The sequence below is a fragment of the Zalophus californianus genome, chromosome 17 (genome assembly GCF_009762305.2).
Source record: "Zalophus californianus isolate mZalCal1 chromosome 17, mZalCal1.pri.v2, whole genome shotgun sequence".
Taxonomy (NCBI): domain Eukaryota; kingdom Metazoa; phylum Chordata; class Mammalia; order Carnivora; family Otariidae; genus Zalophus; species Zalophus californianus.
In genome coordinates, this window is record NC_045611.1 from 17,789,215 (window position 1) to 17,812,482 (window position 23,268).

The following is a 23,268-nucleotide window of genomic DNA, read 5'->3' on the forward strand; positions in this document are numbered from 1 at the left end:
ACTTTAGGGCCCTCCCGTCGCACCCCACGCGTTCCCACAGTACTCCGCGACAGCCGCTATGGAGGCCGGCAGGACTGCAGTCCTTCGCGTGAAGCGAAAGCGCAGCGCGGAGCCTGCCGAAGCCCTTGTCCTCTCTTGTAAACGCCTCCGGAGCGGCGCCGTCGAGTCGGCGACCCAAAAGACAGCCCCCGAGGATCTGGAGAGAGGGCCGGAGAATAATGTCTTCCAATTGGTGGCCACCGTGCGCTCCCAGGTATTGGGCGGGATGGAGCCGGTGTTTGAAGGGGATCTTAGAGCACTGCCGGGACGAAATTGTATCCCTGACCCGTTGAAGAACCTCCTGCTTACCCCGGCTTCCCTCCCCTACTACCTTCCAGGAGGAGCCAGTCCAGGCGCTCGTTCGAGCCGCCCTGCGCCCTTCCCAGGGCAGCCAGCAGCGTATCCGCCGCGATCTCCGCGCTTCGACTCGGGAGATCCGGCAGGAGGGCCGCTACAGGGTGATCTCTGGCCGCCGGTCCTCGGGGATTCCCTCGGGTAGCCCAGAGTCCATCGACGCACCGGGAAACCCAGAAGCCTCCGAGGACGCAGGTTTCCAGCTGTTCGACCTAGTCCACGAGGAAGGAGACCCAGAGGCCGTCGCCACCGCAGGCTCCTCCAAGGTGAGTACCCGCCCAGAGAGCACTGGGCCTCCCCGGACTGATAGTGCCAGGAGTCTGGGCGTTAAGTCAGCACATAGTTAAGAGGAGGTACACGGCTTCACCTTCCCGATGGATGATCTGTCAGCCCTGGTAACCTCTTTTTGCAGGTTAGGTTATTCATCCAACAAGTATTTACTGAGTGGCCACTATGTGCCAGGCATTGTTCTTAGGTTCTGTGGATATACCTTTGAGGACTTAACACTCATTTTTTTTTTAATATTTTATTTATTTACTTGACAGACAGCGAGAGAGGGAACACAAGCATGGGGGTAGTGGGAGAGGGAGAAGCAGGCTTCCCGCCGAGCAGGGAGCCCCATGGGCTCGATCCCAGGACTCTGGGATCATGACCTGAGCCGACTGAGCCACCCAGGAGCCCCGAGGACTTAACATTCAGGTAGAGGAGAGAAACGGTAAAGAAGTGAAATTCAATGTCAGATGTTGATAGGGGCTGTGTGGGGGGGGTTGGGTGGCAGGGAAAGAGTTGTTCCATTTCAGAGAGGGTCTCAGAAAATGACATGAGTGAGAGCTTGGAGGAGGTGAATGGCAAGGCACTGTGGATATCTTAAAGACAGTTTGGTGTTTTCAAGATCACTGTGCCCAGAGCCTAGTGAACTGAGGAGCTGGAGCCCAGTGAACGGAGGAAAAATAATAAGGATTTTGGGAGAGGATGCCTGCTAGACCCTGAAGGTACTTTTAAGGACACACTGCCTTTCACCCTGAGATGGGGAATTACTGGAGGTTTTTGAGCAAGGTAAAGATAGAACAGATGGAAAAACTCATCAAAGGGAGATTAAAGGACTGGTCTTGCGTAGCAAATCAAGTTTGAGGCAGATTGAAGTGTAGAGTGCAAGTCTTCTCACATTTAATCCAGTGTTCTTTCCATTGTTATATTTACTAAATTTGTTTTGTACCTCAGTTCCAAAAAACAAACTCTACTACATGTATTAAGACTGTAGAAATGGGGGCGCCTGGGTAGCTCAGTCATTAAGCTTCTGCCTTCAGCTCAGGTCATGATCCCAGGGTCCTGGGATCAAGCCCCGCATTGGGCTCCCTGCTCGGTGGGAAGCCTGCTTCTCCCCCTCTCCCTGCTTGTGTTCCCTCTCTCGCTCTCTCTCTCTCTCTGTCAAATAAATAAAATCTTAAAAAAAAAAAAAAGACTATAGAAATAGAAAATTCTCACGTTAAGGTTTGCCTCCTCTTGATAAGCATTTAAAAAAAAAACTTCACTCTCTACTCCTTTTGATAGTTTTTGAAGTTTAAAAACTGAAATTTTAATTCAAAATATATCAAGCAAAAAATATTTAATTGTGGTGCTAATATACTTGGATAACAATTTGGGCATGATGACTACAGCCACTTCTTACCAAAACTAATTGAAGACTGATTCATAAGTTACAAGTCAAATACCTTTTAAAAGTAAACCAGTGTTGAGTGGAATCAAATCAATCAAATAGCTCATTCAGTTTTATAACAAAAACTAGTATATAAACTGATGAAGGATGTGAACACAGATCTTTCTCAACAATGCAGTACAAACTGTAAATACATCAAAAAGTGTTTGCTCATTGGGGCACCTGGGTGGCTTAGTCGGTTAAGTGGCTGCCTTAGGCTCAGGTCATGATCCTAGGGTCCTGGGATCAAGCCCTGCATCAGGGAGCCTGCTTCTTCCTCTCCCTCTGCCCCTCCTCCCTGCTTGTTCTCTTTCTCTCTCTCAAATAAATAAATAAAAATTTTTTTAAAAAAGTGTTTGCACATGAAAGAGTGGGACATCTGGCTTGCCAGCAGTCACCTTCATTTGTCGTGCAACAGAAGAGCGATTTAAAAATGGGTAGTGTTGAGAAGGGCAAGAAGATTTTTGTTCAGAAGTGTGCCCATTGCCATACTGTCGAAAAGAGAGGCAAGGCAAGGCATAAGACTGGGCCAAATCTCTATGGTCTATTTGAGCGAAAGGTCGGGCCCCTGGATTTTCTTTTTTTTTTTTTAAGATTTTATTTATTTATTTGAGAGAGAGAGCACATGAGAGGGGGGAGGGTCAGAGAGAGAAGCAGACTCCCTGCTGAGCAGGGAGCCCGATGTGGGACTGGATCCTGGGACTCCAGGATCATGACCCGAGCCAAAGGCAGTCGCTTAACCAGGCGCCCTGGCCCCTGGATTTTCTTACAAGGATGCCAACAAGAGGTATCCGGGCACCTGGGTGGCTCAGTCGGTTGTGTCTGACTTCAGCTCAGGTCATGATCTTGGGGTCAGAGGATCCAGCTCTGCATTGGGCATGCTCAGCAGGGAGTCTACTTGTCCTTCTGCCCCTCCCCCCGTGTGCAAGAGCTCTCGCTTTCAAATAAATAAGTAAAATAATAAATAGAACAAATGCATCACCTGGGGAGAGGAGACACTGATGGAGTATTTGGATAACCCAAAGAAGTACATCCCTGAAACAAAAATTATCTTCGTGACACTAAGACAGGAGAAAGGGCAGACTTGATAGCTTATCTCAAAAAAGCTAAGGAGTAATAATTGGCCACAACTTTATTACAAAACAAAAATGTCTCATGTCTTTTTATGTGTACCATATTTAAACTGTATCATACACCAGAATTCAGATTATGAATGGCTGATAGAGTGTTTCTTTTAGACAGTCCTGATTTAAATAAGATTGGCTTGTGGTTAAATGAATAGGATCACCTTTTTGAACTTTGATAGTAATTCTGGTTCAGCAAGTGCTGTCACTGTTTTCCCCTTCCAGAGATTTGATTACAATTGATTAGTAATGGTCACCTTTTTTTTTAATTTAATTCATTTATTTTTAAGATTTTATTTATTTATTTGAGAGAGAGAGCATGAGAGGCGGGAGGGTCAGAGGAAGAAGCAGACTCCCTGCTGAGCAGAGAGCCCGATGTGGGACTCCAGGATCATGACCTGAGCCAAAGGCAGTCACTTAACCAACTGAGCCACGCAGGCGCCCTTTAATTTTATTTTTAAGTAATCTATACACTGAACATGGGGCTCAAACCCACAACCCAGAGATGAAGAGTCATATACTCCACTAACTGAGCCAGCCAGGTGCCCCAGTAATGTTCAGCCTTTCACAGAGATGGTAAATGCCATTTCTAAACTTATAGAAGATTGGTTTTATATTTGGATTGATATAACTGGTTATATTAATATATATGTAAATACTGAGGAAATCCCTTCACCGTCTCATAGAACAGCAAGACTCAGCTGTGTTTCAAGTTGTGTTTGTTAGCCTGTTAAAGGCAAGGGCTGAAGATAAGCTGGCAGTGTCCACTTTACCTTTTTGGTCTTAACTATGCCAATTCGGTTAAAATTACCTGCATCTAAAATGTTGCCTTTTGGGCGCCTGGGTGGCTGAGTCATTAAGCATCTGCCTTCGGCTCAGGTCATGATCCCAGAGTCCTGGGATCAAGCCCCACATCGGGCTCCCTGCTCAGAGGGAAGCCTGCTTCTCCCTCTCCCACTCCCCCTGCTTGTGTTCCCTCGCTCTGTCTCTGTCAAATAAATAAAATCTTAAAAAAAAAAAAAAAGAATCTTGAATCTAACATAGACAACTATAGAGACTTCCTTCACTCAAATCTTAAATTTCTCCTTTTGGAACATCCATGTTTTGGATCATGTATGTATCATCTCTTGATTTCTTTACAGACATCTGACCCAGATGTGATCCTCTGCAATTCCATAGAGTTGATTCGTGAACGGCTGACTCTATCTGAGGATGGACCGAGAATCGGGCACCAGGAGGAGCAGAAGGATGACTATGTATATGACATTTACTACTTGGAGATGGCCACTCCAGGATGGATTGAGAACATCCTCTCTGTGCAGCCCTATTGCCAGGAGTGGGAGCTGGTAAGGGGACCCATGAGGATGAGAAGGGTATGAGGTAGCCTAAGCATTTCTCTAGTCTGGGTGCTTTGCTTCCCTGTGTTCCACATTGCCTCCAGTGGGTTCAAGATTGTTCTTAGCTCTTCTTGTCCTTGTTTAAATGGAAAAATTTATTCTAAATGCCTTCTAGGAACCTGGGTTTAGTGCAGGGAATTTTGGGAATGACAGGTACACTGATAATTTTTGCTCTTAGATCTTTTACAAGGTTTGCAACATCGTTTTTATCATTTATTAACACCCACTTTCAGGGGAAAACATATAGGGGCTTATAATAAAGACAAAATAAACCAGAAATTCTTTTTTTTTTAAAGATTTTATTTTTATTTATTTATTTGAGAGAGAGAATGAGAGACAGAGAGAGAGCGCATGAGAGGGGGGAGGGTCAGAGGGAGAAGCAGACTCCCTGCCGAGCGGGGAGCCCGGTGCGGGACTCGATCCCTGGACTCCAGGATCATGACCTGAGCCGAAGGCAGTCGCTTAACCGACTGAGCCACCCAGGTGCCCTAAACCAGAAATTCTTAACATGAATAGGAGTAAAAGCTTTTTTTTTTTTTTAACTGGATCTTAAAAGGGGGGAGACCTTGGATTAAGAAAGCTAACATCCTGACATTTTTTTTTTTTTTTTTAAGCAATCTCTACACCCAGTGTGGGGCTTGAACTCATAACCCTGAGATCAAGAGTTGCAGCTCTATTGACTGAGCCAGCCAAGCACCCCTTGACATCATTATTCTTAAAACAAATTCTAAAGTGAGGAGCGGCACCTTATCCCATACCTGCATTGCAGCCATTGTCTCACAGTCAGGCGCCCACCTTGGATCATTGCATAGTCCCTCTCCCTGCGCCCCTCACACTTAGATTTTGGTTCTGGTTTTCGGCATCACCCGTAATCCATGTAATCTCTCTCCCACCTGGCTGTCCAAAAGTTTAAAGATCACTGCCAACACTTACTCAGAGGTCTCTCTCATCCCCACCCTGGTGTGTTCCCTTCTGGAGTTCATCCTATCCCACCAGGAATGTGATGGCTGGAGCTAGACTCTGAGTGAGGAGTAGGGCTGCTGTCTCTACCTTGTAGCCCAAGGTTACTACAGCCCCTTGTGCAGCATACTCAGACCAGCTCCTAGGCTGCCTCTTTTCCACACAGTGCTCTTAAGTGATTTTTCCAAGTTGGTCTGCTAATAGCTTCTCCTACAGCACAACCTTAGAGGTTTTGACTTATACTCATGTTTGTGTTGAGATGTGCAGGTGAATGATGACCAGCAACCAGAAGATATTTATGAAGATGATGATGATGAGAATAGTGAGAATAACTGGCGCAATGAGTATCCAGAGGAGGAGAACACTGATGGAGATGAGTCCAGAGGTACATGGGTGACGGCCTTGGATGGGAAGGGACTAGTGGGATCCAAGACTGAGTTGTGAGCATGGTTAACAAGTACATCTTAACTGGCTTTCCTTCTCTGCCATTGAACTCCCAACAGCTCAACCACAAGCTGTTAGAGCTATAGGAGCCCCAAGAACTAGTGTTTCCGGGGGAAGCCTAGGTTCAAATCCTTCGTTCTTTTTTTTTTTTAAAGAGTGTGTTTTTTTTTTTTAAAGATTTTATTTATTTATTTGATAGAGACAGACACAGCAAGAGCAGGAACACAAGCAGGGGGAGTGGGAGAGGGAGAAGCAGGCCTCCTGCCAAGCAGGGAGCCCGATGTGGGGCTCAATCCCAGGACCCTGGGATCATGACCTGAGCCGAAGGCAGACACTTAACGACTGAGCCACCCAGGCGCCCCTCAAATCCTTAGTTCTGTCATTGCCTATCTGTAGGTCTTGGGGAAGTTACTTCACCTCATGGAGCCTCATCCTCTCTCCAGAAAACAAGAGAATATTGCACTAACTTCAGTGGTTGGGATTAAGGGAAACAGCTCAGTGTCTCTTCTCTTGCTTCAGTCAAGAAGGTATTGGAGGGACGCCTGGGTGGCTCAGTCGGTTAAGCGTCTGCCTTCGGCTCAGGTCATCCCAGGGTCCTGGGATCAAGTCCCACATCGGAGCCCGCTTCTCCCTCTGCCTGCCTCTGTCTCTCTCTCTGATAAATAAAAAAAAAAAGGTATTGGAGAGGTTTGCCAGTTGGAGCAGGGCTAGGATTTTGACAGATCAGTTATCTAACTTCTCAAGAAGTTGTTTTGTTTACATTTTGAGAAAGATGCAACACAGACATGGTACCTGGGGGAAAGAGGAAGGAAAGATACTCTGGTGACATGGATCCTTCAGGGACTATGTTCTTTGTGCCAACAAAAAGAATTTCTTGGTGTCTGTTAATGGAGGGACAGTTAATTAAACTGTGAATATTCTATTGGGGAAGTACTGATAAGTTAAAAGGATAGGGCAGACGTGAAATTATGTTTACAGTATGACTACAACTATAATAACAAAAAGAAATCCTATACTTAGGGGAGAAATGAAAAAATACTCCCCGTGTTGTTGAGGGATTTGGTTTAGGTTGTAGAAACGGGCTTGCCTTTTTTTACCCCCTAAATTCTCTTTACTGAGCAAGTATCGTAGAAGGGAGAACAGCAACAACAACAAAAAAAAAAACCAGACCTTCCTGAGATGGGAAATGATTATCATGGTCACCTAGAAACTCAGAGCCCATTCCTGTTACCATTCTAGGCTCTGATGAATATGACAGCCTCAGCGAAGAGGAAAGAGGCAACAGCAGACCACAGATGTGGAGCAAATACCCTCTGGATGTGCAGAAAGAGTTTGGCTATGACAGCCCCCATGACCTGGATTCAGACTGATGATCCTGTGATATATATGAAGTTCAGTTATGTGCCCTGAGGGCTCTGACTGCAGCTTCAGCCATCCTGGTAACATCCCTGGGTTTTCTAGCTTAACACAAAAGGAAAAACCGTGTCCAGCAGCACCATCCTACCAGTGAAAATGTGTGCTAAAGGACTGTGTCTTTTTCAGTAACAGTAGGGCCCCTTAGCCTCAATCAAAAGTGACTTTACAGTCTGGGGGGAAAAATGCCATTTGTGAAGCTTCCTGGCCTGGGGATTTTCCCATTCTCCTCCTGTGCTAAAGCCAGTAAGTGGAAGAGAAACTTCTGTTTCCTCAGCACTAAGCTTTAGCTTTCTCATACCACCAGGCCACTGCCTCCACTAAAAGCCTGTTTCTTTTGATAGACGGAATCTAGAAGGGCTACATGGGGTCCCTTATAGCAACACCGACGGGATAGTGGTGGCCATAGTGGTGGCTGTTGGAGAGGGAAGTAGAATCTGCCTGAGCTCTGAGAGGTTTTAAGTTAATAGCTGTCTCCATCGCCCTGCTTCCTGACTCTGATAATGGTTGTAAAGACTGCTGTCTTCCTTTGGCAGTGGTGCCAGGGAGAACAGGATGTATGAATGTGATACTCTGTGTTTAGTAAAAATTAAAGGGAGCAAGAAAATTCCTTGAAAACCTTTTTTTTTGGGCGCCTGGGTGGCTCAGTTGGTTGAGCGACTGCCTTCGGCTCAGGTCATGATCCTGGAGTCCTGGGATTGAGTCCCACATCGGGCTCCCTGCTCGGCGGGGAGTCTGCTTCTCCCTCTGACCCTCTTCCCTCTTGTGCTCTCTCTCTCTCTCTCATTCTAATAAATAAATAAAATCTTAAAAAAAAAAATTTAAAAAAAAGAAAACTTTTTTTTTTTTAAGATTTATTGAGAGAACACAAGCAGGAGGAAGGGGCAGAGGGAGAGGGAGAGAATGATCCTCAAGCAGACCCTGCATGGAGCACAAAGCCCAATGGGGGGAGGGGGAGTTCCAGGCCCCCCAAACCATGACCTGAGCCAAATGCAAGAGTTGGTCACCTAACCAACTGAGCCACCCAGGTGCCCCTACTTAAAAACCTTTTAAATCTGAATGTCTTTTTTTTTTTTTTAATTTTATTTATTAGGAGAAGCAGGCTCCCCACTGACCAGGGAGCCTGACACAGGGCTCAATCCCAGGACCCTGGGATCATGACAGGAGCCGAAAGCAGATGCTTAACTGACTGAGCCACCCAGGTGCCCAGATCGCAATGTCTTTTTTTTTTTTTTTTTTTAGATTTTATTTATTTGAGAGAGAGAGAGAGAGCATGAGAGGGGGGAAGGTCAAAAGGAGAAGCAGGCCCCCTGCCGAGCAGGGAGCCCAATGTGGGACTCAGTCTCAGCACTCCAGGATCATGACCTGAGCCAAAGGCACTTGCTTAACCAACTGAACCACCCAGGCGTCCCCAGATCTCAGTGTCTTTACATATGTTTTCCCACTGTACACACTCTCTCCCTACCGTCCACCAAAGATGGGGGGAGGGGGTTAGTGAGACAGAAGTTTCAGGATTGACCTTAGACACTAAGGACTTTAGGCAGGTGAGGAAAAGGAAAACATATCCTAAACATAGCTTTCCAATGAGAAAGGTCAACTATTCACAGCACTCACCAAAAACAGTGACCAATTCTGTTACCAGAACTTAGATTCCTTGTAAGGAAACCCTGACCCTACTTCTTTCCATACCACAAATGTCTTAACTCTGAGTTGGCATTTATTCTTCTAATGTAACATTGTCCCACAGAACTTTGTGCAGATGGATATGTTTAGTAGTAGCCACTAGCCACATGTGGCTCAGCTCTTGAAATATGATTAGTGCACCCGAGGAATCAAATTTTTTATTTTAATTAGCTACCTGTGGCTAGTAGTTACTATACTGGACAGCACAGGTCTAGGAAAACAATCTTTGGTTCAAAATGTGCCTTCTTGGCACGTGGCACAGACTCACTATCATGTACACAGGGATAGGTCTTCCCACATCTTCTAAGATTTCCTATCTCTCTTTTTCCATCCTGCCTCCACCCTTTCTTTCATTCTGTATTCATTTTGTAGGTCTTCACCTACATGAGTTCTTATCCACATGTTAAACCTGCCTACGTGGTTAAATTCTGTATGTTCACATCCTCAGGCTCTTACAGTTAAGAAAACCAGTGAAACCATCCTAGCTCTCCACAAAGGTACAATTCAGTGTTGCGACAGGCAGCGACTTACATGTCTAACAGTAGTCCTCTTAGTCTTCTGTAGGCATAGAAACAAAGGATTAGAAACCACTCCGTGCCATTATAATGTGCTCACTGCTGTTTATGTACCGTTAAAGTCTGCCAACACGAAAGGGCTGACAACCTCACATACTGTACCTACTGCAAAAGGGATTAGCACACCAGGAGAAGGACTGAAGGAGACGAACAACAGAGACCTTGCAGAAATTTAATTCCACCATGAAGCTTGAGTGCTGTAGGGAGCCTCTGGCTTCGCTCCCACAGAAGGGTTCCTGGGTGAAGTCTGTATCCAGCACAGAGAGGAAGAATGTGGTTGCCATCCAGTAATGAGAGGAGGACGACATGGCTCACTAAGCTTGTCCTGGGGCACTTAAGGCATGAGGCCCGTGCTTCTCCCGGGAGCCACTGGGGGCAGCAAGTTCCTGGGATTAGCTGGTCATTTGCTTCAGTGGAGAAAGCTAAAACCTGGGTCAGGTATCCTTAAGACAAGCACACTCTGCTTAAAGGATTAGCTCCAGAGGATCCCTGGGATAGGTGCCATCTTGGCTCAGGCAGGAGTCATGTTTACATACTCCAGGCAAGTCAGCCTTTGCATAAGACTCCCTGTTGCCAGGAAGGAATTTGCTGTGCAAATCCCCAACCCATGACAGTAAGAATGTCCCTTCATTTTCTCATCCATGCATGCCCTGAACGGAAGGCAGCTGTGATCATGCTCCCCTAAATTGTCTTTATTGAACAAGTATGGCCAAGGTTACTGCCCTGGCCATTTGATGGAAAAGAATGTTCAGAAAGGGAGATTGCCTCATAGTTCTTGTCTTTACCATTGACCAGTTCTAAAACGAAAGGATAAGAAGTCCAGGCATGGGGTTAGCCAAGTCAGCAGGTTCCTCTGGACCCAGGATGACAGTAGGGAGTCTCTGGATGCCCTCCCACAGAAGGGTTCCTGGGTGAAGTCTGGACAGTTGTATAGTCCACTGCAACCATGGCTGCCCACAGGGAACATCCATTAGGCCTGACTTGGATGCTAAAGCACACCCTGAGCACCAGAATTAGTTGCTTCCAATCATGCAGCCTGCTGAGGAGCCAGATTGAGGTTGAAGCAGCTTTGTCCCCCAAAGTCTTCTCTGACCTCCAAAGGGAGAAAATAGAAGTCCACACAAGTACCAAGCTCTTCCTGAGACTGCAGGCCCGCCAGACCTCCAGCAAAGGGAGGCAGACAGGACGGGAATGCACTATCCTGATGATCCACACCAAGACAGTTCAGAGTGTAAACGAAGCCCAGTGTCGGGGACAGAAGAGGAGGATGCAGTCTGGTGTGAGGTTTTTGGAAAACGGAAATGACCACTTCTAGCACCAAGGTGGGCTTGCGTGGGTCTGCACAGCAGTTCCTCACACCAGCCCTGACAGAAACAAGCTATTTGGTGGCTTGAGTCCATGAGATGTTCTCTAAGCCACTGAACAGCTGAGAGAATCCAGGTAATCCACTTGAATTCTAAAACAGTTTATGTCCTCCTAAAGTTCATACCAGAAACCAGAGATATACCTTCTATCATCTAGAATAAGGACCTGAGGTCTCAAGTAAAATAAGGGATTATCTTTCAGAATAGCAGTATTATCAGACTTCTGACTCATGAATTTGTTCATTCGTCCTTGCTGATTTGAGCCAGGTGCTTATAATCTGTGACCTACTAACTAAAGTGTAACCAATACATGAGTAAAAAAAAAAAATCTTTAAAGTTCACCTTTGCAGCTAAGACTCAACAGAAAATTGTGCGTAAAACCAAGCAAAAAAAAAACTCTGTGATCAGAGGCTGACCCACCACACAGACACACCTCTAAGGGCAGAGGGACTCGGTTGGGGGTACTTTGAGTTTTTAAACACAATCAGTTTTTTGCATCCTGTAGATGAATAAACACCAATGCTCTGCTAGAATTGGTGTCCTGGATTAAATATCAATAAATAATGAAATACAACTGTCTTCCCAGGGAAAGATTTTGAGTCAGAGGAAGAAATGGTAGGATTTCAGGCCTCTAGAGTCAGTGCTTGGACCATCACAGGAAATCTTCCCATAAAGCAGCCCCATTTGTAGAGGCTCCTGATTCAAACCTCAAATAACAAATTCAGAACCACCAGCTACATCTATTAACCTAGCACTCCCTCTTCTCCCAGTGCAGTTCGCCAAGTGTTTGGTAAACTGTACCTACTCACCAGGAATAAAACTAAACTATTACCCTGACGAAGCCCTCCCCACCACCATCCTCTATAAAGTTCCCATCTTCAGGCTTGCCTCGGAACCTGAGTCTCCCGTAGCTTACCAATGAGAGTGACCACCAGAGCAGGCCATCAGCCCTGAGCCCCCCTTATACAATGTGGGCCACCACACTCCTTTAGAACAAGAGGGGTGGGCCTGTAGTCTTGTCATCTGGACTTTGGTGGCTGTGGTTGGCCTTCCAGGCCTCAAGAGAGATCACCTCTGGCCTCTAGTCCGTTTTCCTCTCAACCTTTTTTTCTTCAGCTACATCAAGCTCAGTCAGGACGCAAAAGCAAAGCTGCTGGGTGACTTTGGTGACAGCAGCTAAATGAAAATAGAGAACAGAATTCAGCAAGCTGACAGCTACAACCTCAATATGAACACCCCAAAGTTGATTAAAGCAGATCTGTGGCTCCCTCCCACCTGTCCCCTGGGTATCCTGCACCAGGCTTTGCCTCTTACCACCAGCAAGCCTCACTGTCCTTCATTATGTGCCCAACCAGAAAGTAATGCATGACTCATCTTCCACATGGATTACACTTTTAAAAGCGAGTGTTTTAACCCCAAAATAGGACTCTAAAGTTAGCACTAAAGTGCTCAAGATCAAAAGGGAAGGGCGCCTGGGTGGCTCAGGTCATGATCCTGGAGTCCCGGGATCGAGTCCCGCATCGGGCTCCCTGCTCAGCAGGGAGTCTGCTTCTCCCTCTGACCCTCTTCCCTCTCGTGCTCTCATTCTCTCTCTCTCAAATAAATAAATAAAATCTTTAAAAAAAAAAAAGATAAAAGGGAAGAAGTCATGTGGAGCAACCAGGTCTCATGGTCTCTAGCACATCACTAGTATAGGGGCAGCTGTTAGCCACCACTCCCACCTCTGCCTGCATCTGTGCACCACACACACACACTGTGAATAACAGGCATCTGTGCAACACACACACACACACACACACACACACTGTGAATAACAGGCAAAAAAGCTCACCCAGGACATTTCGAATAAGGACTGGCCTCTGGGACTCAGGCAAGTAAACACCCACGAAGTAGACAGGAATCCCAGAGAGGGCAATCCCGATGCCAATGAGGGAATTGATGGTGTCACTGTATAGAGGCACAATCACCAGGAACAAGGAGCATATGCAGAACACGATGGGAAAAAACAGGCTCAGCTGAAATGAAGGGAGGTGAGATATTAGGTAAAGTGCTATGGGGGAACAGGGTTTAGAGAAGTCACGGTGGGGAGAGGGCCCATCCCTCCTAGTCTATCCAGAGTCACTGACCTTGAGAGGCCGGGGTCGCTCGGGCTCCTTCCAGCGAAGATAGAGCTGTCCAGCAACAGACAGGCCCACAAAGAACCAATAGCTGAAGCTGAAGTAGTTGATGAGCAGGAAAACATCTTCCACAGTGAGGTAGATGAGTGTCATGGTACACTGGAAGGGGACGGGATGGGAGGAGGAGTGGGCATTGTTACCACCAGGCCACCCCAGGAGACTTCAACCACCCAGCAATCAGTACCAGATCATCTGCTCACCGCTGATTTAGCTTACCAGGTTACCTCCAGTTCTTTCCATTGACCCCTTGGCATTAGATAGGTCTAATCTCTGTATTAACCTTCAAGGTGGCATCGCTCCCTCTTCTGTTGGGGGCCCTTCCTACACACAATGTCTCCCTTCTTTTTGCAAGCACTTTAATAACAAGCCAGACTCCTTTCTCCTGATGGCAGACAGTGAGGCCCTCCTCACTTTGATGCACCAACCTCAATATGAATCACTTTCCCCTCTGGATACCATTACTCCTGAGTCTCAGCTACCTGGCATACAAACTGAGTATATGCCTCCAGAACCATCTCACTGTCCTGGGGTCTTAGAAATGCAGATTGACAAAATGGATCTATACCCCTGATAAGAGAGGTATGACAGAATTTGACCTCTAGAACAAAAGAGTCCTAGAAGACAAGTCAGGGACTAGAGTCCTGTGACATGGTCAGATTTACTTAAACTTCAAGAATATGGAGTTCCCCCACCTAATCTTTTCACCCAGATTATCAACAAAGGGTTTAAAACAAAAAGGGCCCATTCTAGGGAAAGAAGGGGGACCGTATTGGGAAAACTGGGGAGATGATTAAAAGACAAGATGTCAAATCTTCCCTAAATTTATAAATTCAGTGCTATCCCAATCAATATACTGAGAGGATTTCTGTTACTTTGACAAAATACAAAGTTCATAATGATAAACACAAATGTGATAATTGCCAGGAAAATTCCAGGGGTAAGAAGAAACTAAAGAAGTATCCTTAATCGTCTTTAGATTGCAGAAATTCAGTATAAAGCTAAATAACGAAGCTTGATACTAATGGCGAGGAAGGGTTGAGCTGATGAAAACTATTTAAGGGGTATATAATTGTACTTGGCACATATGAAGCACCATCTAATATATATAAATCTATGATATCTAGGGCACCTGGCTGGCTCCTCAGTGGAGCACATGACTCTTGATCTCAGGATTGTGAGTTCAAGCCCCATGTTGGGTGTAGAGATAACTTAAAATCTTTAAAAAAAGAAATCTATAAAGTCTATAATATGAAAAGAAGTCCCTAGGTAGTTGGTATACAACTGGCCTGGCTCTTCTAAATATGATTTAATTAAAGTTAAAAAAAAAAAAAAAAAGCAGGGGCACCTGGCTGGCTCAGTCAGTGGAACATGGGACTCTTAATATCAGGGTCATGAGTTCAAGCCCACATTGGGTGTGGAGCCTACTTAAAAAAAAATTTAGGATTGCCTGGGTGGCTCCATCAGTTAAGCATCTAACTCTTGATTTTGGCTCACTCATGATCTTAGGGACGTGAGATGGAGCCCTGCATCAGGCTCTGCACTCAGTGCAGGGTCTGCTTGGGATTCTCTCGCCTACTGCCCCTCCCCCTCCCCCCTGCTCACACTCTCTGAATAAATAAATACATAAAATCTTTCAAAAATAAATCTCACAAACTTATTTTTATATTCTTTTGTACAATTTGCCTTCTCTCCTATAACTATGTTTTACTTTTATATTTTTTAAAACTTTAAGAAAAAAGAAGAAACACTGAGAGGCTTGGGAAATATCTTAAGTTAGTATACCTCCCACCCACAGTCGTCTCATAAAGTCAGCAGGAGTACTACAATTCTCCACACTCCCCCAGCAGAGCTTACATTGAACAGTAAAGCAGGGATGGGTGTAAAACGTTCAATGTGGATCATGGACAGAACATCCGGGAGGTGGCCCTCACGGGAGCCCACGAAAAACAACCTAGAAGGATAAGAAATGTGTCAGGATGATCCTTTCACTTGGCCATATAGCCACACTCCTCACTTGACAAACTAGGCTCAGAGCTCCAGAAAAACACAGGAGGCAGTCAGTCTCTCAGGAGTATCCCATGTTCTCAATGCATGCCCGACACCCACCCTCCCTCACCCTCACCCCTCAACTTTTACCCATAGATGTCTCCAACCTCCAACCATGGGTACTTCAACGTTATCCAGGAATGCCCTACCCCTCTGTTGGCCATGGACACCCCCGAGCCCCTCAGCTATGAAACCCACCATCAACCAACGGATGCCTCACCCTGCCATCACTCACTGCCACCCCAATCCATTCCATCAGGGGTACTCCCACTCTGCCACCCCCCAGATTTCATACTTAACACAATGGCTTTTTAAAGGGCAGCCAGCCTTCTGTTGTGCTCTCTATATAACTTCCCTGAGCTCCTGATACATGATACAACAGGACAAGCCTGGGGCTCAGAGACAACCCAGGGTTCCTCTCTGTCCCTAAAGAGCCCTACTGTTTGAGAAACAGAGCAAGAGAGAAATGAATTGCCAGCCAGGGTAGTCAGCATCATCATGGAGCACAAAGCACTCACCAGGCTTGGGGGTGGGCTGGGGGAACAGAAAACTTCACAAGAGATGACCACATCCGGGCTGTGAAGAACTGGAGTTTGCCAGAAGGTGAGCACACGGGTGGGAAACAGCATAGGCAAAGGCAAAAGAGGCTTGAAGGAGTGGAAGAGGGTGGCCTCCTTGAGGTTGGTACTAGAATGCCTACAGTCCCAGGTTAGAGTGTGTGAGGAAACAGCTGGGAGGAACCTGCACGAGGCCATGCTGTGGAGTCTGAACGAACACTGAGAGCCTGCTGTGGCTCTGAAGTAAAGGCCTGACAGGATTTGACACAGAGACGCTGGTGGCATCATGGAGGCCAACTAAAGCAGGGAGAAGCTAGGGTACAGGGAGAAGGCCAGATAAAGTAATCCGTGGGGTGCCTGGGTAGCATAGTCAGTTAAGCCTCCAACTCTTGATTTGGGCTCAGGTCATGATCTCAGGGTCATGGGATCAAGCCCTGCGTCATGCTCCGCGCTCAGCGCACAGTCAGCTTGTGACTCTCTCCCTCTGCCCCTCCCCCCACCTCCCAAATAAATAAATAAATCTAAAAAAAAAAGTAATCTGTGATAACTGTCCTATAAGAGAGGAGGCCTGAATGAGGGTAGACACCCTGGCTGAAGAGAAAACAAGACAGATGTGACCACCTCAATCAAATCTGGTGATCCTTTGCATGTGAGTGTGTGTGCATGCATGTACATTTTTGAGCTGGGAGAAGAGGATGAACACCAAGGTAAATATAGAGGCCAAGCAAGGAGACTCGACAGCACATAATAACACAACTAAAGACAAAGCACAGGTGGAGTGCACTGAGATACTTGTGAGTCATCCAGATGGAGCCACAGGAGTTGATGATAGCATCTGGAAAGGTTGTAGGGCAAGATGGTGGGAGTTGGCTCACAGGTTAATAATCTGCACTGGGCAGGGCGCCTGGGTGGCTCGGTTGAGCGGCTGCCTTCGGCTCAGGTCATGATCCTGGAGTCCCGGGATCGAGTCCCGCATCGGGCTCCCTGCTCAGCGGGGAGTCTGCTTCTCCCTCTGACCCTCTTCCCTCTCGTGCTCTCTCTCTCTCATTCTCTCTCAAATAAATAAAATCTTTAAAAAATAATAATAATCTGCACTGGGCAGAGAAGAAATATGGTAGAGGGGATGCTGGAAGGGGATAATGTGCAAGCAGAGCAAAAGTGTCTAGTACAAAGCCAAAAACAACTACATAGGTAATAAAAGAAAAAGCGAGAAGTTAACACAGAGACAATTGTACATTACCTCCACATCACTGCAGTCCCCTTGTGTGCTGGTCCAGACTCTTACCCTCTGATACCCACCCCCACCCGGTCAATGCCACAACACAGCTGAGTGAGCTTAAAACGTACGTACTGTGTTAAGTATTTTAAGAAGAATGACAGAGCCATTTGGAATGTCTTGGGCATTGATAAGGGTAAGGCTATGGGAAACACCATCTTTGGGTAGGGTAACTTGTTAAGAGTCACATCCAGTGCAACCCTGGCCGTACCAGGTTGAAGTAAGGGAAGATACCACACCGTTTTCCAAGAATTTGATCTATTACTCTGGTTACCCAAGGGAGGCCCCAAGTACATGGACTGTGGTGTCAAAACCAGTAAGAAAAACAAATAGGACAGGGGCGCCTGGGTGGCTCAGTTGTTCAGCGTCTGCCTTCAGCTCAGGTCATGATCCCAGGGTCCTGGGATCGAGCACCGCATCGGGCTCCCTGCTCCGCGGGAGGCCTGCTTCTCCCTCTCACACTACCCCCTGCTTGTGTTCCCTCTCTCGCTGTGTCTCTCTCTGTCAAAAAAATAAAATCTTTAAAAAAAAAAAGTTCCCTTTAAAAAAATAAAAGAAAGAAAAATAAATAGGACAAAAAATTATTTCTTTTATTAATTCATCCTCTTACCTGTTCACATAGAAAATAGTTACTGAATGCCTATTACACTCCCAGCCCTGGGGACAGCAACATTTATATGGTGAGTGAAAGAGAAATCAGGAAAGAAGGCTTCCTCTCAAATATGAGTGTTACAGAGTCACAGGAATAGTTTCAGAAGCAGAGGACGGTAAGCATCACTGGCTTCAGGGGTCCAGTAGGAAAAGGACTAGAAGTAGGCTAAGGAGATCACAGGGACACTTCATAAGAGTATTTTTTAGGTAGCAGAAGTCCAAGTGTAATGGCTAGAAAATAAGTGGCAGTCAAAATGCAGACCATTCCCTGAAGAAGTGTGTCCAGAAAGGAAGAAGGGAGATGAGAAAAGCTGGTTTGTGACTTCACTGAGCGGAGATGAGAGAAGCTTGTGCAGAGCTGGCTCCTACTGGAATCCACCAAAGAGAAGGGCCAAGTGACGAAGCCATGTGCTAAGAAGAGGGGTAGTGCTGGGGCCCTGAAACCAGGTAGCAGAGTCAGCCTGGAAAAGCAGAACTCCTTTCTCTGAAACAACAGGAAGGACAAACACTCTTATAGAGAAGTGTCTACAAAGAGAGGAGAACAGAGCCTGCCTGTCAGCTTCGGTGATTTCTGTGAAGTGAGGGGGCAGAGTCACCCTGTACTAATACCTGGTACACGGCAAGTGATCACTAATAATCTTCTCTACTCCAAGCTATAACCTTCCTCCCCTCTGCCTCTCACCAATCCATCATCGCCTCAGATGGAAGTATGAGCTTCAAGTATACAAATGTCTGCACGAAGGCCAGCTGATGCATGCACACAAGTGTACACACACACACACACACACACACACACCCTGTACACATCTAAAAGAAAGAAGGGCTCTAATGGGCTCACCTGGAGCCTCAGAAGATTAAATACTGCAGTCTGTTATTGGTAAAGCAGAAACACATTACCTTGATGAAGCAAAGATAGATGCATTGAGGCCCCCAAAGCAGGACAAGGCAACAGCAATGGGAATGGTCCAGCTGAACATGCCAAATGTCTGGTCAGCAAATGTCTGGGGACAGAGCACAGAAGTCCCTCAGCACAGGACAGGGTTTCATAAGCCACCTGTACCTACGCTGTCAGGACAAACACCGTCACTGCCGAGCAGCCCGCCCTCTAGCCTGGACCCATCATCTCACCCTGCAGCGCCGGCGGGGCTTAGAGAGAGACTGAGCCCTTCAGTATTATAAGATGATGAGCAAATGGGGACTCACCACAGCCACGGCATCACTGTCAAGGACATCTGAAATGCTCAGCACTGTGTAATAGGCCACATTGGTCAGGATGTAGATGAGCGTCACAATTGGCATAGAAATCCCAATGGCCAGGGGCAAATTTCTGTCAGGACAAGTAAGATAGGACTACCTAGAATCAACTCTCTTTGGAGTCAAAGTTCACCCAGGGATTTTTCGAAAATTTAACAGTTCCCTGGCTCTAAGTCTTTGAGGCAGGCTCCCCTTTCCCACATGGTCTAGGGGGGTTTATGAATCCCATGCTCCTTTCTGCTGAGAAACAGAGAGAAAGAGAAAGAGACCGACCCTTCTCTGTGAAAATAGCTGGGGCTCAATATTTGATCCTTGCCACAAGAGAACCAGTGGGTCCCACGGAAGGAGGAGCAGTGTCCTTCAGGGACTGGAGGCCAGGCTAGGAACCTGAATGCCCAGAATAAGCTTCTGGCTCCCCAGGCTTCAGTGTTAGCACCAGAGCACAAGGTTCTAATACCTTAGCCTGAGCTGGGTCAGCTACTGCCCACTGGAGGATCTCTCCACGAGCAAGGACCTGGGGGATCCTCCAGTGTACCCCGAGGGTGAGGAGCAAGGGGCTTTCCCACCCTCACTCGTTCCCAACCTAGCCCCTAATCTCTCTGAGTTAGAGAAGGAGGAGTAGGGAGAGGAAGAAGGGATGAGAGAAAGAGAAGGGGGAGGGAAGAGGGCAAGTGTGCCCACTATCAGCAGGAGTTCCAGCCAAGTTGGGGAGTAAGAGTGTGATCCCACCGTTACCTTTCTGGGTTTTTGATTTCTTCTGTTACAAAATTAAGGGTGTCCCAACCTGAGTAAGAGAAGAGGGCAGAGTAGAGGGCAAGAGAGAGGTCTCCCATGTCCCAGGAGGAACCCTCAAAGGCGTCCTGAAAGTGCTCAGAGTGTCCTGTGGGGACAAAGGCAGGCAGGGGAAGAAGGGGTTCAGTGAAAAGGAAGAGAAAGAAGAAGGAGGGGAGAGATGGAAGGTATAAGGAGAAAAACAGGGAGAGGCAGTAAGAAAAAGGAAGCGAAGATGGGGAAAAAGAGAGGAGGGTCAAGAAAAGAAGGGAAAAGCAAGCAGGCAGAGGGAAGAAAAAAAACATAATTTAACATCAAAAGAACAACCACCAGCTCTCCCCGTACTTTTTCACCCCAACCATTCCCTCTAGAAAGTGCATATTCCTCGGGGCGCCTGGGTGGCTCAGTCATTAAGCGTCTGCCTTCAGCTCAGGTCATGATCCCAGGGTCCTGGGATCGAGCCCCACATCAGGCTCCCTGCTCCGCGGGAAGCCTGCTTCTCCCTCTCCCACTCCCCCCGCTTGTGTTCCCTCTCTCGCTGTGTCTCTCCCTATCAAATAAATAAAATCTTAAAAAAAAAAGTGCATATTCCTCTAGCAAACTATGCAATCTCAGGAAAACACAGGCATTCCTGGCAGCTTTCTGAAGTGATAACACCTTTTCCAGAAAAGCTCTAATGAATTTCTAAGTGACCTCACAGTAGGCCAGAGCTCTTCTTCCTATTTTTTAGAAAGAACCCTGTTTCACATAAAGGAGGTATTTTTAATTAACAATTAGGCCTTCCTGTGGAACTGTGTCTTGTGGACAAAACCGCCGCACAATTTGGTCAAATAGTTTCCTCATTCTCATGAAGAGAATTCTGTTGCTCTACTTGCACAGGCTGCAGTTGCATGTGGCAGGAAATCACAGGCTATGTAAGAACTGAGATCTTCTTATCTCTCACTAGGCCTGGGGTAGCCCTGAGCCACTTCCACCCTTAGAGAGCCAGCCTAGGCACCTGTCATTCTCTTTAGAGGCCTCTGGAGACCACACACTTGAAAGCCAAGGGAGCAGCACCTGCCTGCCCAGGAGAAAGACCTTCTGGACACAATGGAGGTTTTTAACAAGATCCAGATTTATAAGGAAGCCTGCCATCACCCCCTGCAAAAAGTAGACCTATTCCTTCAATGTGTCAAAAAGGGCTGGGTATGCAGCAAGAGAAGGGAAAATAGAGGTTTTCATGCCCCAGGCGTGTCAGTCATCATACATAGCAATTAAGGCACAGATCTGGATAGGAGCATAACTCAGCTACCCTAGTTGACCCCAAGATGTTCCTGGGACTCAAGGACATCGAGGTGGCTGGCTGTACTAACTTGGCACAAGTTCACAAAGGTACTGGACCAGCTGCCAAGACAGACAGAGCTTTCTGAATTCCAAAACCATTTTGTGTTTAATCCAATGAATCTGAGGTGGGGGTCTCAGCTCTCCCTGGTAAATGTAAACATGGCTGAGTTTAGTGTCAGGCAATCTAGAGAATGACTGAGATCTCCTTGGCCAAAGATACCTCAAGACTTCCCTAAGAGCTCAGGAGACCTTGTCTATCCTCACTGCCAGTCCACTCCGGTTCAGGAATGAAAAGCTTTCTAAAGCCAACATGCAGGAAAGTCAGTGCCAACTTCATACTATTTTATTATTTTACTGAGAGCTGACTTTGAGACCGAATGTTAAATAAAAGCAAATCCAGATGAAAAGTAAAGGCTGCAAAATAACCACTCATTTCTATACTCCATCTACCCCACATACACACCTACCCACTCCTCTCAAGGACGGCCAGGTTTTCCTATTCACTGCCTGGCAGTCACAGACCAAAAACAGGGCCAAGCAGGGCTCACTCTATCCCCACCAGCTACATTTATGATCCAATTACACAAGATCCAGGTTTCAAAAACTCCTGGGCTCCCAGCTGCCTTCTTGCAATGTTCCCAGCCTCCACACAGGGAAAGCAGCCCTGAGGGAGTGACTGACTCATGTTCAGCTGGCCAAGCCAGCCTGGCCCAAGAAGCCCAGGAACAGATGTCTTGTTCTCACTGACAGTCTACAATATACACAGAAAGAGCTAATCAGTAAAGCCAAGATTCCCCATGTCCTCCTTAGGAAATCTAGGCTAACTCCCAGAGTCATCCACCCTCCTTCCCAGCCCAGGCCCATCTTACCCTGGCACAGTTTAACGAGGCCCATGACAATGATGGCAATGAGCGCTAGGACCTTGGCATAAGTGAACGTGTCCTGAACACGTGTGCCCCACTTGACATAAGCACAGTTCACAAATGTCAGCAGACCTAGAAGGAAAAACATAAAGTCACTGGCAGGCTTAAGCTGAGGGCACAGTGATCCAATCTCTTCTTATAGAGAACATCACTTCTGCCCTATCTGCCTAAAGCAAAGGGGCCAATGGACCAATCAGAGCCTGAAGAACAGGCAATGGAGGGACATCCACCATCTGCCCATCACTGTTAACAAGTAAAGATACAAAGGCACGCATTAACACATTCATAAATTCTGACAGCCAGAATCATTTTTTGGAAATTGCCCCCAGGCCCAAGAATAATGGACTTCACCCGCTCTTTCCCACTCAGACTCCTAACGTTCCAAACCATCCAAGGCACAAAACATTCCCATGGCCACAAGAGAGGCCCATCAATAAATGAGGTGAATTTGAATGCAGGTGGCAAGTCATCTAAGAATTACAGAGACAATGTTTTGTATGTAAGTTCCTGACAATTTCACATACATCCTTTCAATTAATTCTCACAACCCCAAAATATAGACATTCCTATTCTTGTTTTATAGATGAGGAAACTGTGGCTGAGAGAGGCCACCCATCATTCCTCAGCTTATAAGGACCTCCCCCAATTCCCTCTCCATTTCTATCCAAACTTCCCAATTCTCAGTGAGGTCCATGGAGAAGCGAGCTTGTTTGGGCATTCCCCAGGCTCCTGTCTGCACTGCTCGCTTTATTTCCAGTTCCTTGTAGACCTCAGTGTTATCTGGGCCCCGTGCTGGGGGTCCCAGCACCTTACCCCCGCTAAACAGGGACTGCTCTCACCCACCAGGAGGACACAAGAACAGAATACAAGGGGCACCACAGTGACACTGCTAAGTACTGCCCTAAGCCTCCAAAAATAGAACTTTTATGTGAACCTCAAACATTATTACAAAATCTTTTGCACTCATCCTCTAAGCCACCTCTATCTACTCCTACACCATTTACTGGTGCCATATATATTCTTTAATTTTAATTTTTTTAAAGATTTTATTTATTTATTTGAGAGAGAGAATGAGAGAGAGAGAGCACATGAGAGGGGGGAGGGTCAGAGGGAGAAGCAGACTCCCTGCTGAGTAGGGAGCCCGATGCGGGACTCGATCCTGGGACTCCAGGATCATGACCTGAGCTGAAGGCAGTAGCTGAACCAACTGAGCCACCCAGGCACCCTACTGGTGCCATATG

General features: G+C 46.6%; 2 protein-coding genes across 7 annotated transcripts in view; one reads left to right on the forward strand and one right to left on the reverse strand.

The window, feature by feature from the left end:
* Positions 1-31: 31 nt before the first annotated feature.
* Positions 32-8,142, forward strand: SLC7A6OS (solute carrier family 7 member 6 opposite strand). The gene is made up of 5 exons (XM_027618801.1): positions 32-253; positions 378-659; positions 4,356-4,559; positions 5,838-5,955; positions 7,254-8,142. Exons 1-5 carry the CDS (start codon positions 59-61, stop codon positions 7,382-7,384), a joined length of 930 nt encoding a protein of 309 aa, XP_027474602.1. The 5' UTR covers positions 32-58; the 3' UTR covers positions 7,385-8,142.
* A 581-nt stretch (positions 8,143-8,723) lies between these two features.
* SLC7A6 (solute carrier family 7 member 6) overlaps positions 8,724-23,268 on the reverse strand; it is a 36,032-nt gene continuing 21,487 nt past the window's right edge. For 5 of the 6 annotated variants that reach the window (XM_027618590.2, XM_027618584.2, XM_027618585.2 and 2 more), the window contains 7 exons: positions 21,974-22,099; positions 19,746-19,890; positions 18,960-19,083; positions 18,654-18,757; positions 15,081-15,177; positions 13,176-13,325; positions 8,724-13,064 (listed from right to left, as the gene is read on the reverse strand). In XM_027618590.2, the coding sequence (XP_027474391.1) occupies positions 12,696-13,064; positions 13,176-13,325; positions 15,081-15,177; positions 18,654-18,757; positions 18,960-19,083; positions 19,746-19,890; positions 21,974-22,099 (1,115 nt within the window). In that variant the 3' untranslated portion in view covers positions 8,724-12,695. The remainder of the gene's footprint in view (positions 13,065-13,175; positions 13,326-15,080; positions 15,178-18,653; positions 18,758-18,959; positions 19,084-19,745; positions 19,891-21,973; positions 22,100-23,268) is intronic. The other variant, XM_027618591.2, reaches the window with a different exon arrangement.

Coding starts and splice junctions, on each gene's coding strand:
- SLC7A6OS (XM_027618801.1), top strand. CDS start 59: ATGGAGGCCGGCAGGACTGCAGTCCTTCGCGTGAAGCGAAAGCGCAGC. Junction 254..377: donor TGGCCACCGTGCGCTCCCAG/GTATTGGGCGGG, acceptor ACTACCTTCCAG/GAGGAGCCAGTCCAGGCGCT. Junction 660..4,355: donor CCACCGCAGGCTCCTCCAAG/GTGAGTACCCGC, acceptor ATTTCTTTACAG/ACATCTGACCCAGATGTGAT.